This window comes from Eptatretus burgeri, chromosome 4, assembly GCF_056783735.1.
Source record: "Eptatretus burgeri isolate ZD-2024b chromosome 4, Ebu_testis_v1, whole genome shotgun sequence".
NCBI lineage: Eukaryota > Metazoa > Chordata > Myxini > Myxiniformes > Myxinidae > Eptatretus > Eptatretus burgeri.
Window position 1 is genome coordinate 91,391,555 of NC_140964.1, and position 18,234 is coordinate 91,409,788.

Genomic DNA, 18,234 nt, shown 5'->3' on the forward strand with positions numbered 1-18,234 from the left:
CAGATTTGCTACAGAGGATCAGCATGGTCCCAATGAATGTAGACGGGTGTTTTTATCTTTGGCGGGGACGAGGGGGGTGGACGCAAATTCTCGATGTGAATGTGTATCGTATAGCGCTGCCTCCAGGTGGGGGAGGGTATTGCAACTCTCTACCCTTTTCAGTACAGTATTCCTGTCCCCACGTTTTCCAGTGCAGTGAGGTGTTCTGAATTATAAGCAGTAGGTGTGTTTTTGCTTCATGTACTGTACGTAACCCAGGTTTTTTTTTTTTTTTTGCCTATACAGAGCTGTCAATTGCCTATACACCGCTCAAATAAAGGTATGCGTCAGAAGAACATGTTGCATGCTTGGAACAAGATCACCCGTCGGGCGGGTATTCTGCTAGTCGAGTACAATTTCTCTTGTAGCCCCGGAATCAATCAAACAAAGCCCTCCCCACTGTATTTGTAAAAGCCCTCCCCACTGTCCGAACATGATTAGTTGTATATATCATCATTTTAAATTTACCCTGTACAGTCACAAGCCCCAGATGTGTCCTTCCTAATGGTGTTCAGAAGTACCTAATCCATATACATAGTCAATTTACTGGTAGCGATCCGTAGGGGGTTTGTGTAGCACACATCCGTCCACTCAGGCCTTGCACCGACCCACATGGTCGGGAGTCTGCAGTATGAGCAGCTGCCCGTTCGCCGAGTTGAGAAAGTTCTCCAAGTCTTTCGTAATGCAGAGGCACAACCAATTTCTCACAGGTACCAGGTATTTTGGGCTTCTTTTAGAGCTTTGTGAGCCATTTCAGGTAACGATCCTTATCCCGGACACACAACGTACATTCTTTCACCCTGAACACTGACGTTTCCCGGGGTTCTGTGTATGCGCGCCGAGCATGCTGGGGCGGATTACGTCCATTTGAACGTCCCGTATTATTTGCTGAATACGTCTGCATACCTTTATATCACAAAAGCTTTCTCGATTACATGAAGATTTGATGTTGGCCCCTGAGCACATTTGACAGGATTTATGATGAGTAATTTATGCGTACCTGTATTTAATAAAGACGTTAATGACGACTCCAAACCTCAAATATACCTGTTTTTTGCAAAGCCAACTATTTTGAGTTGAACCATGACAAGGTTTGGCAAATAACTTAGCTTGAATAGGGAAGTGACCAGATAGAAGGCTGAAGTCGACATTGTTATTAGTCTTCAATATCATCTCCTTTGAGGTCATAACACTTAATCCAACCATTTAAACCTTCCTTTGGAAGCTTTTGTCTTTGTCCCCAACATGCACTTTATGGTTTCATTCTCTCTCTCTCTCTCTCTCTCTCTCTCTCTCTCTCTCTCTCTCTCTCTCTCTCTCTCTCTCTCTCTCTCTCTCTCTCTCTCTCTCTCTCTGTGTCTCTGTGTCTCTGTGTCTCTGTGTCTCTGTGTCTCTGTGTCTCTGTGTCTCTGTGTCTCTGTGTCTCTGTGTCTCTGTGTCTCTGTGTCTCTGTGTCTCTGTGTCTCTCTCTCTCTCTCTCTCTCTCTCTCTCTCTCTCTCTCTCTCTCTCTCTCTCTCTCTCTCTCTCTCTCTCTCTCTCTCTCTGTCTCTCTCTCTCTCTCTCTCTCTCTCTCTCTCTCTCTCTCTCTCTCTCTCTCTCTCTCTCTCTCTCTCTCTCTCTCTCTCTCTCTGTGTCTCTCTCTCTCTGTCTCTGTGTCTCTCTCTCTCTCTCTCTCTCTCTCTCTCTCTGTGTCTCTCTCTCTCTGTCTCTGTGTCTCTCTCTCTCTCACTCTCTCTCTCTCTCTCTCTCTCTCTCTCTCTCTCTCTCTCTCTCTCTCTCTCTCTCTCTCTCTCTCTCTCTCTCTCTCTCTCTCTCTCTCTCTCTCTCTCTCTCTCTCTCTCTCTCTCTCTCTCTCTCTCTCTCTCTCTCTCTCTCTCTCTCTCTCTCTCTCTCTCTCTCTCTCTCTCTCTCTCTCTCTCTCTCTCTCTCTCTCTCTCTCTCTCTCTCTCTCTCTCTCTCTCTCTCTCTCTCTCTCTCTCTCTCTCTCTCTCTCTCTCTCTCTCTCTCTCTCTCTCTCTCTCTCTCTCTCTCTCTCTCTCTCTCTCTCTCTCTCTCTCTCTCTCTCTCTCTCTCTCTCTCTCTCTCTCTGTGTCTCTCTCTCTCTCTCTCTCTCTCTCTCTCTCTCTCTCTCTGTGTCTCTCTCTCTCTCTCTCTCTCTGTGTCTCTCGTTTTCCTTCCTGTTTGGAAAGCAAAACAAAACGGAAATAGTGAGAAGGGGAACAATGTTTTTCTTTTCTTTAAAAAAAAAAAAAAAAAAAGTCAGGTCATTTTTTTTCTTTTCCTCAACATCTAATTTGTACATGCCATTTTGTCCTTGCCTGACGGAAATCATTGTTGTGAGGAGTTTGCTCCACTCAATAATATCAACCTTCCAGTTCCCTGTCCGTTGTTCTATTGCACGCGTGCTTTTTATATGATGAAATGTTCAACTTGTTTTAATATTTTGAACAATCTCTTGCTCTTCATTGCAAAAATGTAACATGATGCAAAAGGTGTCTCACGTTCATGTAGCAGTGTTGTCTCAAGTTCAAGGATGGAGGGAGGGGTGGGGGGGGTTGTGATGGAGGGAGGGGGGTAGATTGGGATGGTGGTTGGGGAGTAGATTTGGAAGGAAGAGGTTGGGATGGAAGGAAGGGTGTTGAGTTGGGATGTAAGGAGGGAGGTTGGAATGCATTGAAGGAAGGAAGGAGGTTGGGATGCGTGGATTGAAGGGTGGTTGGGATTTATGGATTGAAGGGAGGAGGTTGAGATGCAAGGAGGGAGGTTGGAATGGAATGATGGTTGAAGTATTTTGATGCAAAAAATATGTAATTTTTTTTTTTTCATTTAGTATTCCAAAGTTGTTTTTCTTACCATTGTACAAAGCTTTTTAATGCAGGCTTAAGAACAAGTCTGCTGTGTTTTCACATTCACCAATTTATCCTTTCCTTAGCAGAAGGGACGATTGTTTTTTTTTCTTTGAACTATGGTTAAGGAAAATATATCCATCCATCCATCCATGGGGACCATACTCTGTACAGAGTGTTAGTGCTGTCGAAGTAGTCCCCTGGGCTATTGGGCACAATCCTGGATGGGTCGCCACTGCAACGCAAGATACTCAAATGGCTCAATCATCCCAGCAAGCTGGTACTCATTTTGCCGACCTCAGAAGGATGACAAGCTGAGTCCACCCCACCTGGTATTAATTCAACAGCTGAGCGGGATTTGAACTTGGGACCCTAGGATCCCAAGCCTGCCACTATAACCATTAAGCCAACACCAGGCATAATGAAAATAAATAAATGGATGGATGGAGTCATCCTCCACCCTTTCCAGGGTGTCAGAAACTGCGTTCAATACTGTGTTGCTTGGTAAGGAAATGTACTGGGTGGTTTGTCATTCCCCTGCCAGTGGTAGTTGGGGCAGACATTTGGAATTTGGCCAGTGTGCCGTCGAAGAACACCATGGAGCTTTAACATCCACCAGCAGCAACCCATACTGCCCAATGGGTCTCTAGCTTCATCTCCCATCCTACAAATGACGTACTCACTCATTGATCCAATGTTGTGCCTCTGAAACACAACGGTGACTGTTTATAGTTGTGTCAGGAATTGAACCCAGACTAGACAGTTCAGAGGTAGCATACTCAGCTTTGCGTTATCATGCCAGTCCGAGAAACTTTTATCGACTGATGAAACGTGTGTGTGTGTGTGTGTGTGTGTGTGTGTGTGTGTGTGTGTGTGTGTGTGTGTGTGTGTGTGTGTGTGTGTGTGTGTGTGTGTGTGTGTGTGTGTGTGTGTGTGTGTGTGTGTGTGTGTTTCACATTACTTTTATGACAATGTTGCAGTCATGATTAAGCAGTCACCTAATTTCATTTCTTCGAGTCAAATGTCTTCAGATTGATGGTTCTCTCTGTTTTTAGTTCATAAAAGTTGTCAGGAATATTTATGACCTCGTTTCACTTGATCAAAGTGAAGACTAATATTTGTGACCTTGCAGGTGAAGCTTCGCTGTAGGAAGGGGATACCACCATCATTGCGTGCAATGGCCTGGCAACATCTATCCGGAAGCAAGTACCTTATGGAGCAGATGCCGGGCAAGTTTGAGGTAAACGGAATGAATTCTTTGAACCTATCGGCAAATCAAACTGGCACCTTTGGGTAGTGGTCTGTTGTCTTGCCCTGTGGAGATCTCTTCACAAGTCCAGGTTGTCTGCTCACCTTTGTTACTTTGTTCCACACTTCTATTCCTTTGGTGGTACCCCTTGATCGATTAATGACCTATTTCAGCTGTTCAAACATTCCCTTTATGCAATCAACATGATGGAGTATTTTCCAGCATGGCAACTTTCTCATGACCATTTGTGGGCCACCTTATGTTTTGAGAAGGTTGTAAGCAACATGTCTGAAAAAAAAATTATAAAAAGCGAGTTGGAGGCTACCAAGAATGAGGAGGGTGTATGTTCGATTTGTTTTGGCTGCAGGAGTTGGTCAAGGTACCTGCAGAACCTAAGTGGCTGGAGGCCATCCAGAAAGACCTGCACAGACAATTTCCCTTTCATGAGTTATTCCACGCTCAAGGGGGACAAGGGTACGTCTTGTTGCACTCATTTAGACTTTGTTCTACGTCTTCATAACTCGAAAAACACCTGCATGCTTTATTTCAACCTGATGAGTATTTAATTACCCTCGCCAGAGGAAAGGGTATTGCATTTGGGTCTGTCTGTTTGTCTGTCTGTGTCTGTTTGTCTGCACAGAACGTGAATACGGTTTTTCTCTGCAACTGCTTGTCAGATTGACACAAAATTTTCACCATAGGAACACTTACTCATGTAGAATGTTCGAATGATAATTATGACAGCCACGTTGGAAGAAAAAAAAAATCAAAAACCTTGGACCTCTGTATCTCTGAAACCGCATGAAGGAAAAAATTAACTTGGCACACGGCAAGTACTCCACCTGGGGAATAAGTATGATTTTTGTATGATGTCATACTGTATGTGTCTTCGCTATGATGTCATAATTGCATACGTAGAACGCTACATCCAATCAGTACGAAAATTTGAGTCATCTTCAGGATAAATTGGTGAACAGAAAAAAAAAAAATTAACGTCATCAGTCATGTGGTTCGGCAGCCATATTTACAAAAAATTAAAATTAAAAACCTTCAAAAATCTTCTTCTTTGAACCTGCTGAACAGATCGAGGTGAAACTTTACAGCTATGACCACCGATTTATGAGGATCAAAATATTCCCACCTATGACATCATAAGTCATGTGGTCTAGCAGCCAATTTTGATTTACCCTAAAACGTTAAAAAATATTCTTCTCCAGGACGGCTGGACAGATCGACGGGAAACTTCACACACATGTTCCCCAAACCTTGGGGATACCAGTGTGTTGACCAATAATGGTTAGGTCACATGGTCTGGCAGCAATATTGGATTGAACAAAAATCTTTGAAAATTATTTCTCTTGAACCGCTTTATTGATCGGCATGAATCTTCACAATTGTGATCTCGTAGTGATGGGGAATATGTGTTTTAAATTTCAACCTGATCGGACACATGGTCTGGCAGCCAGAATTATTTTTTTTGAATCTGGGTTCTTTTTGATTTATTTTATTTTATTTTATTTTATTTGAATAAGGTTCACTTGGCTGTGCCTCGGTGGGTTTGAGGGTAGAGGAGTAGCAGCTGAAATGTGAATCCTTTCCAAGTTCCTCCTGATGACTTCATCTTTGCTTTTTGCTTGTTTGGGTTCCTTCTGATTACTCCAATGCAGCACTGTACCTATTTGGTCTTCCATTTGATTTGAATTGAATTTATTTTAATCCCATTCTAAATGAAATAAAATAATAATAATAATATTAAATATCATTGGTCATAGTCAGGTGTCTGATCAAAGCGGGACGTCTTGGTACCCAGTCATCACTGCCAGCAGTTATCGAGTGCCAGTTCTAGTTATGTCTATTATTAATTACGTAACACACCAGTACACAAACACCACACAAAATATACGATACAAAACTACACAAAACACCACACAAAAGAAGACATAGCGAAGGTCTGCAATCTCTGATTGCTCTTTTTCTTGTTGTTCTTGTACTTGAACTTTTTGTTAAATTGGTCAACCACCTCCTTCTTTCTGAACTCTTCGCCTCTTGTTGTGCATATGGGAAAGGTATTGTGTGGATTATTTAGTTTGCAAATACAGTGAGTTCTCCTTCAACGTCGTTAATGTGTCCCTAAAAAGTGTGATGTTGTTGGAAACGAATTTTCCCATTTAAATTAAGGCTTGTAGCAAGATATTATGTACACATTTAGGACACGGGGGACCAAAAAATGAAAGTCATTGTATGATTAAGTTTTGCATATCATTTGTTGGCCAACATCATGGGGATTCAGGATCTATTTGGGCAGAGCTTAATTCTTCTTCTTTGTATTGCTCTGACAGGGCCAAAGTTGGTTATCAATTATCTGTATCAAGGAACCACTCATATCATTCCAAAATTGGTCTGATGGCTTAGATATGTATTATACACTAATTGGAAACCACATATATGGAGAATATTTGGTTTACCTGATATTTGACCTTGAGCAAAGAGGTCAAGTTTGGTGCATGGCGCAAGTGGATACCGAAATGTCTCGAGTAAAGACGTTGCACCTGTATGACACTTTTTGTCTGGTGCCAAAGTTCAACAATTTTCGTCCGTTGTTGTGCGGTCAGCCTTGGCATTTTTCTGGCACTTGCTTGGTATCAAAATAAACTTCAGGGTCTCTGCAACAAGAAATGAAGCTATGTGACAAAATTACTGCTTTTTTAGGATCAAACGAAGCATTTTAAAAGTTGTATATTTTTTTGGGACACCCTATATGTATATATAGTCATGGTTCTGTGAAGCCAGCACTCCCCCCAAGGCTAAGACACACAACATTTAGCAGTCCTGAGACAGTTATTTCGTTGGTATCTGTTTTAGAGAGCCCTTCCCTTTCGTCTAGTGGGTTGACTGGTCAAAATGCGTTGTGAGGGCTTTGAGGCAAGTCTTGTCTCCCATTCTTTATTCTCATATCTATTTTATTTTATTTTACTTTATTTCACACATGACCTCTCCTTCATGCATGCATGCATGCATGCCACAGACCAGACCACACAGCGACAGCCTCATTTGCATATGCTGCAGCAACCTCATTCAAACTGTGCTCCATTCCACAACGAACATTTCATCCGAAGCTTCACCATACTCAGGCGCCAACCTTATCTCTGCCTGGCAGCCTGAGGACTGGGCGTTCGGGAGGGACCCGAGTGCTTCCCCTCGTGGCAAGCCTCGAACCCCGGATCCGCAACAATATATATATATATATATATATATATATATATATATATATATATATATATATATATATATATATATATATATATATATATATGCCTGGTTTTGGCGCAGTGGTTAGGACAGCGGCTTGGGATCCAAAAGGTCCTGAGTTCAAGCCCTGTTGGGCCACTGAATTAATACACCAGGGGGTTGACTCAGCCTGTCATCCTTCCAAGGTCGGCGAAATGAGTACCAGTGTACTGGGCCGGTGTAGACCCGGTTAAAATAGGTGCACCATATCCCTGTGTCGTAAGAGGCGACCAGGGTTGCGTCAGGAAGGGCATCCGGCATAAAACATGTGCCAAATCACTATGCGGATCATACGGTTGATCCGTTGTGGCGACCCCAAACGGGAGCAGCCGAAAGAAGAAGAAGAAGATATATATATATATATATGTATGTATATGTATATGTATATATTGTTGTGGTTGAGGAAATTTGCAAACCACCATTCAGGTCCCGTAGGTGAGATATCTCTGTAAGTACATGTGTAGTTAGCCCCAAACCCGTTGTTTAGAGGGAATAAATGTGATTCATTCGGGCTGCGACCCTTTAAGATAGCCGTTTTTCTGTTCTATCTTTATTTTGAACCAACCACGTCTCAACCGCCATCACACAACAACCACCAACCGCAACGCCGCTTCACAACAACAACAACGCCAACAGCCACGACCTTTACCGTCACGGCTCGCTCTCGCAACCATCGCATCACCGCCATTCCAAGCGTCGCCATGGCCAACATCGCCACAATAAACCCTCCACCACCTTCGCCTCTCCTTCTGCGGCCATTCCCGCACCGCTTGTGAACGCCGAGCGTCAGGCTGTCCTGGCCTCGTGCGGGGCGCGCCCCGAGCAGCGGGTGCAAAAAGCGGCCTTTCCGAGGGGAAGTCGGATCAGGAATGATTCACGCCCACTTCCAATCCCTCCAATCATTAAGCGCGGGGCGATTTGGCCCCGCCTCCAGGCGCGTCAGAGTAGAATCGATATATGCAAATTCGCGGATCAGGAATGATTCACGCCCACTTTTCCTCCGTCCAATGGGCGAGCGTGGCTCCGCCCCCGAGCCCATCCTGATCCGAAAATCTGCATATGGGTTCTCCTGTCGCACTATAAAGCGCCGAGCGCGGGGTGAATTGAGTCAGTAGAGAGTTTCTGTTTCGGGCTCGGGCGAGTTGTGGCGGTGGCGAAGTGTGGCAGCAGCAGTCAAGACGGGTCTGGAGGAGAGTCGGTCTGTCGGGGTTCAGAGTCTGTCGGGGAGCTGCAGAGAGGAGAAGCCGGGAACGCGGTCGCTCGTCGCGGGACCCAAGCAAGCCAGCTATCCTCTTTCCCCAGAGCATCAACAACCCCCCCCCCTGTTTCCCCCCCACGCTGAGATAGTGCGAAAAGGGGGCCCCGTTCCCACCCCATTCCAGGCAGTGCCAGCGAGGCCCACGGAGTCGGGGCGCCACCGCCATTTTGCGGCTCATCACCAGACGGGTAGGCTCGACGCGGTCTCGGCCCCAGGCCCGTCTGCCCCCTCATAGTGGAGGGTGGTCCCTTTTTCTTTTGCTTTGAGTATATGTGTTGTCGGCGCCGTCTGTGAAGTAAAACTGTATAAGTGTTGCCGTGTGCTCGGTAGTCGGTAGTCGGTAGTAGATCTGCAGTATGTGTTTCTCTTTTATATTTGCTTTTTGTGCATTATTGTGTTTCTTTTACAATTGCTTTTGGTGCATAATTGTTGTGTTTCTTTTACATTTGCTTTTGGTGCATAATTGTTGTAATTGTATATGTGTGCTTTCCGTTCGTTTGCCGCGGATGGGTTGAACTGTTTTTCCCGTTTCGCTTCGTCTTTTCTTGAAATTGAATCTCCATCTTACTTCACGTAAAGGGTTGGTCATGGGCTAAATACGCCCAATAATTAATCTGAACCGTCGAGGTTGACGATAACACCGCTCGGTTATCCCGATAGTACGGAACGGGTCGCTTAAAGTGGCCCGTGTCCGAGGTCGACCTGCGACGAGGTGCGATCGCCCGGTCTACCCTCCGTGTGGGTACTTAGGTTGGTCGAATTTGGCGAACAACCCTATCCCATGCGGGGGGCCGATTGGCACGATCATGGTGAGGCTGAAAGGCCCACCCGTGACTAGTTCCTGGCGTTAGTCCGAGAGGGTCATGACGGAATTGTCCGTCCGGTGGGCGACGTGCCGTGATTCGAGTTACGTGGCCGCTCGCACGCCGGCGGGCGCGAATTCGCAACAATGTATATATATATATATATATATATATATATATATATATATATATATATATATATATATATATATATATATATATATATATATATATATATATTTATATATATATATATATATATATATATATATATATATATATATATATATATATATATATATATATATATATATATATATATATACATACACAGTCATGTGCCGTATTACGACGTTCCGGTCAATGACGGACCGCATATACGACGGTGGTCCCATAAGATTATAATGGAGCTTCAAAATTCCTATCACCTGGTGATGTCGTTGCGCTGCCATTTGTATAAAAGTACAGTGGAGCACATCCAATTTTGTATAGTACATAATACTTGATAATGATAAGAAACAACTATGTTACTGGTTTATGTATTTACTAAACTGTACTTTTTAATCATTATTTTAGAGTGTACTCTTTCCAGTTATAAAAAAAAGTTTACTGTAAAATAGTATGCCGCGTTACGCAGCAGCCCCATCCATCTCGTGTTTACCGCTTCTCTTGATTGCGTCATTTTTCCGTGTGCTTGATTTAATCTCAAATTTTGTTCATCATGGCCCCTAAGCGTTCATCAAAAAGTTTTCAAAAATTAAAAAGTTTATAAAGTAAAAAAGTTACAGTAAGCTAAGGTTAATTTATTATTGAAGAAAGAGAAACATTTTTTATAAATTTAGTGTAGCCTAAGTGTACAGTGTTTATAAAATCTACAGTAGTGTACAGTAATGTCCTAGGCATTCACTCACCACTCACTCACTGACTCACCCAGAGCAACTTCCAGTCCTGCATGCTCCATTCATGGTAAGTGCCCTATTCAGGTGTACCATTTTAAATCTTTAATACCATAATTTCACTGTACCTTTTCTATGTTTAGATACGCAAATACTTACCATTGTGTTACAATTGCTGACAGTATTCAGTACAGTAGCATACGAGGAGCAATAGGCTCTACCATATAGCCTAGGCGATATTGGGGGGGTATGAAGGCCCCGGGAACCTTTGTGGTGACGCGATTCCCCATTGTGAATGTCCCGGTGTGTGTGTTCACGAGTGTGGTGAAATGTGTGCTGAAAAGCACGCATAGCGTGGGTGAAAGGCGTTGTGTGAAAGGAACCGTGTGTGTGAGGGAAAAGGTCTGTGTAAAAGAAACCGCGTGGGTGAGTAAAATGGTGTGCGAGTGTGCCGAAATGCGTGCTTCCTAGCACGCCGTGTGTGGATGAAGCACCGTGTGCGAGGGAAATGGCAAGCGTGAGTGAAAGGCCGTGTGTGGATGAAGCACCGTGTGTGAGTGGAACCACGTGTGCGAGGGAAATGGCATGCGTGAGTGAACGGCTGTATGTGAGAGGAACAGCGTGTGTGTGAGCGCTGTATGTGAGGGAGATGGCGGTTGACATGCGCGAACATGCAACCGCATCTCCCGGTGTGAATGTCATGTCGAGGTGTGTGAGCATCGTGGCACGTGGGAGTTTGTGCGCAAGAGTGCGACGGTGCCTGACGGTGGACAAAAGCCGAGTAGTGGCCGTAGTTATTTTGGGAACCGCGCCGGGTTTGCACGGCAGCGCAAATAGTTTCTTTGCGCTACCATATAGCCTCTACCTATAGTGGGCTATACCATCTTGGCTTGTGTAAGTCCACTCTGATGTTCGCACAATGACGAAATCGCTTAATGATGCATTTCTCAGAAGGCATCACTGTCGTTATGTGGCGCATGACCGTGTGTGTGTGGGTGTACATATATATATATATATATATATATGTATATATATATATATGTATATATATATGTATATGTATATATATATATATATATATATGTATATGTATATATATATATATATGTATATATATATATATATATATATATATATATATATATATATATATATATGTATATATATATATATGTGTATATATATATGTGTATATATATATATGTGTATATATATATATATGTATATATATATATATGTATATATATATATATATATATATATATATATATATATATGTATATATATATATATGTATATATATATGTATATGTATATATATATATATATTGTTGTAGATTTCCGCCCGCCGGCATGCGAACGACCGTGTCTAATCAATAGCAGCCGCTTCGCCCACCGAACAGACAATCCAGTCGTGGATTTCCGGATCAACGCCGAAAACCAGCCACGGGTGTGCTTTTAAGCACACCATAACCTTGTCCGTACTCTACCCACGCGCTACAAGGTCAATTGCTGAATTGTCGATATACCGAATTAATTGCGCGGGGAGATTACCGAGAGATTGTACTTCAACGGGACCGCTTAGAAACGAGCCGCTTAAGCAGCTCGCTTCCTTTTAGGATAACCGAGCGGGGTATTATCGCGCAGTCCCGTTGGACCCGATCACTTTACCGGCTATTTGAAAACCAACTATATTCCGAGTGCAAGATGGCAGCTCAATTAAGGAAAAGACGCAACGAACGGGTTACATTTAAACAAGCACATTTATTTACACACAAATTCAAGCAAGCACGTAATTGATGGGGATCATGCAACGGGGGAAGGGGAGAAGGGAAGGGGAGAAGAGGAGTAAGAAGAAACAAAAGCCTACAGCCGTTCTTTATAAGAAATGCAAGTATATACAGGCACTTAAACAGTGTTACTTATAGACGGCACCACAAACACACATACAAAAGCCCAAAAGAAAATGAAAAGGAAAACGGGACCGGGTGGTGAAGTCTTGGGCTCCGTTCTCCAGACCCAGCCTTCACCGCTGGCGTCTCTTTCGACTCGACGACCCTGCGAACGATAGAGCGATTCAGAGCGCCCTCTTCGCAATCCCCTCAGCACACACGATACTGCCACCTCGTTTCTGATCCTCCTCAGCACCACACCCGAGACTCTCTCGCCACCTCGACTCCGATCCTTGTGTCAACGGTCACGACTCTTCCACTCTTTTTCTCAGCGCTTGCGTTCCGCCGCTTTATATTCAAGCCCTGCCCCTTTTCAACTCCCGCCCTTCCTTCCAGAACACACAGGAAACTTCCAGAGGGAGGCGTTTTCCCGCCAAATTAGGGACGCGCGCTGCCGCGGTAGTTGTCTTGGTTCTTCTCTTTGTCCCTCGCAGGGTGAAATCCACCGCGGAGATGCCATTCGTTCGGGGGAGGGGGGAACGTGGGCCGCCTGCTTTCCCTCGACGAAGGCCAGGCCTCTGGCAACTGTGTGCCGAGGTAGAAAATGCGGTGGTGGTTGAGGCGATCATGGTTGGTGGTTGAGAGAGCGCTGTTGCTGGTGGAGGTAGTTGTTGTGAACGGTTGGTCCAAAATAACGATAGTAAAGGAAAAACACTATCTCAAAGATCACAGCCCTGATCACACGAATAAATTCCCATCAGACTACGGTGGGGAAATCTATCTGAACACAGACTTATCGGCATAACTGATCTAAGGACCTATATGGTGCTCTGCGAATTTCCACAGCCGTAACAATATATAAAAAAATATGATCATGACAATAATCCTGGATGAGCCTTAGGTGGTGGAGGCCCTGGGGCACGTGCTCTGGTTGCCCTTGCGTAAATCCGACCCTCATCCCAATCATAAAATAGCAAACAAACAAAATAAATAAAATCATTAGATGAATAACAAAAAGTAACATGGAAAGTCAAGTACAGCACTGTACTGTACTCACCCACAATGGTCTTGGATGGAGCTTGTGGAGGTGGAGTGAGGGAGTTGCCTATTGTGAGGAGGATGATGGAGACATTGTGATGTCAGAAAAATGTTTCCCTGTTGTTTAGCGACGTTATCAAGCAATGACGTTGTTAGAAGCGACGCTGTCGGAGAACTTTTACAGCTGTTCACCACCACCTCTTATCTTCCCCAATCCAAAACCTCAATCTCTTCTACCCCAGTTAATCCACCCCAAACCTATCTCCTTCAAATTCCCTGCTTTCCTTCCTGAAAGTCCCTGTATTGTCCATCTTGTATACCCCGTGTTCCCCGCCCCATCCCTTGCCCTTCCATAGATCTCCTAATGTCTCTGTTCCCCACTGTTTTGTCCTTCCCTCTCCCACCCCTCTTGTCTCATGCCCCCCTTGCTGTGCATTGTTTGTTCGCTCTCATACGAGCCTTGACAATGTATACAAAAAAACAAACAACAAAAATAACTCACTGCAGCTGACTTTGATCTAATTTCGGTGATTAACTTCTACAAGTGGTGTAACAAAATTATCTCGGTACTCACCAGAACTATGACATGGGGGTATTCAGTGTAACCCAGCTCAGATGTAAGTGCACTCCCTCAGCACCATCCTTTTTGGACACCCTGCAGGGAAGATGACGATTTTGAGATGGATGCAAAAAGTTTCCTTTATAAATGGTGTGATAATAAAGTGCCATACTGTAATTGGCGGCAATGGTAATTGGGCGGATGTGGCAGCACTGTATATGAAGGTCAATGGCTGGTGTTGACACGTATACCACGTACTCCGTGGAAAGTCATGCTGGAACAGTAATGGTATGTTATATACTATATTAGGAATAATGTACTCTGAGGAATGTAATTGGTATTAGAGTATGGAGTTTAACTTCGTTATTATGTTATGTGTATGTGGTATTTGCCTTCAGTATTATGTGTACTCGTTATTGTATTTTGTTATTCTTACCCTATGTATATTTATGTTGTTGTAGATATGCTTATGGGTTTTGTGAGAATAAAGCCTATCGAAAAGGTCTATTGTTGATTACTACAACAATAAACCTTCGGAGTGATTTGTTAAGATTGATTCAAATAATATTCAATTAATGTATGTCGAGAGAAGGAAAAAAAATTGAAATTGTTGATTCTTTGATGGATGGTGTAAGGCTTCAGCAAAGCTCCATTGAAGCCCTGTGGCTGACACTTGGTTGTACTTCTTGCAGGCAGCAGGACCTGTTTCGGGTACTCAAGGCTTACACGGTATTCCGGCCAGAAGAGGGTTACTGCCAAGGCCAGGCACCAGTCGCTGCTGTATTGCTCATGCACATGCCAGCAGAGGTGAGAACATTGAGCATCATCAAAAGGAAAAGTGAGAATGTCTGAAATGTCTTTATTTGTTATAAAATGGTTCCCATTATTCACTTTGGCCAAACGGTTGAGTGTATTGATTGTTGGGTTAATTTTGAATTATTTTATCGTGTCTTGTGTGCAGCAAGCTTTTTGGTGCTTTGTACAGATATGTGAAAGGTATCTTCCTGGATATTACAGCATTGGGCTGGTAAGTTAAGCTGTGAGAAAAATGCCTTACCCCTTCAGACATCTTTTACACATTCTCCTCCAACCACCCAACTTTGCAAGGGCCTATTCATGCTCACAGTGACAGTGTTTATTGTGTTGCCAGATCGTTGTCAGGAAGTTGGTCACCTATTATCGGGTGGGTTTATCAGGTGGATGTTGAATGGTTTAACAACTTGCTGTGCAACAAATTGGAAAAATATTCGCGAGTTGTTGGGATTAAACGGGTATCAGATTTTTTAGGTCATCTCTACCGAGATGACCTAATAAAGCCGGACCAAATGTCCGTACGTCCGTCAACAATTTTTCTTTCCAATCTTGATGAAACTTAGTATGTGGGTAGAGGTCGATGAGTGTTGCACAACGATATAACTTTTGGCCGGGTTCAAGGTCAGGGACGAGGTCACGTAAGTTATAAAAATCGCCATTTTCAAAACCTATCTCGTCTGCCATTCTACAAGATATTCGGCAACTGTTTATTGATTATGATAGTAAAAAATATTATCTTGTATCTAACCGGACAGATTTTTGAATTTCCTTCCCGTTTGATCGTCACATGATCTGGAAGATGGCCAAAAACGCCGATGCGATTCGCAAAGAAGGAAGGAAGGAGAAATGAAATATAAATATAAAACACATTCTTAGCCTTTTTAGGTCATTTCCAATGACCTAATAATATTGGTGAAAGGGTAATATGGGTCCGTCCGTCCGTTCACAATGAAGTTGAAGCGGGAGATCTGGTCATTAGTGATCCTGATAGAGGTCGATGAGCCGTATATGATGGTATGACTTTCAAGGTCACCGAAGGTCAAGGTCAAGGTCACGAGGCCTTTGAAGTTGCGAAAATGACGATTTTCAAATTCTATCTCCTCCGCCATTTCTCAAGCGATCTTGAATTTGATTGCAGCATATGAATCTATGGGACAATATCTAAATTTTGATTGGGCCGGATTTTCGATATTCGCTTTCGTTTTCATGTCACGTGACTTCAAAGTTGGCAAAAAAAATGCGAAAATGATGATTTTTCAAATTCTATCTCCTCCGCCATTTCTCAAGAGATCTTGAATTTGATTGCAGCATATGAATCTATGGGACAATATCTAAATTTTGATTGGGCCGGATTTTCGATATTCGCTTTCGTTTTCATATCACATGACTTCAAAGTTGGCAAAAAAATGCGAAAATGACGATTTCCATGCGAAAATGACGATTTTCAAATTCTATCTCCTCCGCCATTTCTCAAGCGATCTTGAATTTGATTGCAGCATATGAATCTATGGGACAATATCTAAATTTTGTTGGGCCGGATTTTCGCAATTCGCTTTCGTTTTCGTGTCACGTGACTTCAAAGTTGGCAAAAAATGCGAAAATGCCGATTTTCAAAATCTATCTCCTCCTACATTTCTCAAGCAATCTTGAATTTGATTGTGGCATATGAATCTATGCGACAATATCTAAATTTGGTCGGGCCGGATTTTCGATATTCTCTTTCGTTTTCGTGTCACGTGACTTCAAACTTTGCAAAAACTGCCCTTCCTTCAGGAGGCTATATATTCTCTACTGGGCATGGTAATAGTTAGTGAATGGTGTCATTGCATAGCAGCTGACCTTGTATATTATATTTATATATTTTCCGCCAAAGGTGCAAAAGTTTCAAAACCCGAAATGTAAACGTCGGCATTTATTTTCAAAATATAATTTCGTGCACGCGCGCGCCAAAATGCCGAGTCATCTTTAACCAAACTGCGCAGTTCGAGCTGCGCAGTCGAGCTGCGCAATAGTCTTCGGTCATAACTGAACATTGAGAACTTGTGGTATTATTTCTTGCAGAGATGACCGTCACTTCCGCACGGGGGTAATTTTATATTTATACATTTTCCGCCGAAGGTGCAAAAGTTTCAAAACCCGAAATGTAAACGTCGGCATTTATTTTCAAAATATAATTTTGTGCGCGCGCGCCAAAATGCCGAGTCATCTTTAACCAAACTGCGTAGTAGAACTGCGCAGTAGTTCGGGCATGGCGTCTGAGCAGTGGTCAACGTGGTTCAGATTGACTGTGGTTTCTGGGGTGAAGGTGATTGTTAAGAAGTATGTCGGCGGTATAAATTCGAGTGACTGTATTGGTGATTTAATCACGCAACATCTTGACAACGAATATTCCGGCCGAACGATTGCATCAATTCAGTGCATCAGCAGGGATAATTTGCAGGCTCCTCTCGATCGTGCCGATATCTAACATAATCACCGGCGGACATAGGGCTGCAGGCTGTGGGGCGAGGCCACGGATCCCGGATGAGGGGATAAGTGATAAATTATGCTACATGCTTCGGGCTTTCTGATTATTATATCAATGAGTACATTCCATAATTAATGAATTAATAATTAATGAATCTGGCATACAAAATGTTTTTTCATACCTGACATGTTACTTTGTGCAGTGTCACGAAACTTCTGTGGAATTAATAATTAATCAATTTGCCCGCTCTAACGATTTTTCAAACCTCAATATCTCCATAAATACTTGACCAATTTTAATTCTGAAAGTTGCATTATAATCAGTGAATAATAATCTACAGGATTATCATAATCTCCGAGAGATAAGCCTATTTTTTCGTTTTTTTTTTTTTTTACAACCGGAAGTGAAATGTCCCCAGAGAGTGGACGGACCGGAAAACCACGTATTGCACTTACTGGTGATTCTGATGTGTTTATCCGGGTACTAAATGAACAATACATATTTATTAATTATGTCATTCGTAGTATTATCCTCGTGTATCTCTGTGAACTATTTCAATCTAAATGGTTAGTTTGGACTGTTTCGCAGTTACCTGAACTGAACATTGAGAACTTGTGGTTGTTATAGAGATGACCGTCACCCCCACACGGGGATAATTTTTACATCTACTATTCGTGTTTTTATTTTGCCTCTGTTCCAAATTTGATTTTGTGCTAGTTTAATTGAGCTTAAAAGAATACAAGGGGCATTTAAAATGTTCTTCAAACCAAATGCTCACTATGATCCAAGATACACCAACTTCCCCCCTCCCCCCCCCCATTCAATAAGTACATATCGTATATCTAACACATATAGTTCTTTCTAACCCCAAGCTCACTGACTGATATTAAAGGTCGGTACGATGCACCAACTTCCCCCTCCCCCCCCCAATCAATAAATACATCTTCTTCTTCTTCTTCTTCTTCTTTCGGCTAGCTTCCGTTAGGGGTTGCCACAGCGGATCATCCGTCTCCATTTCGCTCTATTGTTGTTGTCCGCATAATGATTTGGCATCGGTTTTTACGCCGGATGCCCTTCCTGACGCA

General features: G+C 43.0%; 1 protein-coding gene across 9 annotated transcripts in view; it reads left to right on the forward strand.

The window, feature by feature from the left end:
* The window catches only part of LOC147028666 (calcium/calmodulin-dependent protein kinase kinase 2-like), a 200,879-nt gene that overhangs the window by 160,950 nt on the left and 21,695 nt on the right, over positions 1-18,234 (forward strand). For 7 of the 9 annotated variants that reach the window (XM_085879310.1, XM_085879312.1, XM_085879309.1 and 4 more), the window contains 4 exons: positions 4,019-4,126; positions 4,503-4,609; positions 14,562-14,676; positions 14,831-14,896. In XM_085879310.1, the coding sequence (XP_085735436.1) occupies positions 4,019-4,126; positions 4,503-4,609; positions 14,562-14,676; positions 14,831-14,896 (396 nt within the window). Of the gene's footprint in view, positions 1-285; positions 322-4,018; positions 4,127-4,502; positions 4,610-14,561; positions 14,677-14,830; positions 14,897-18,234 lie in introns of those variants that run through there. The other 2 variants (XM_085879317.1, XM_085879315.1) reach the window with 2 other exon arrangements.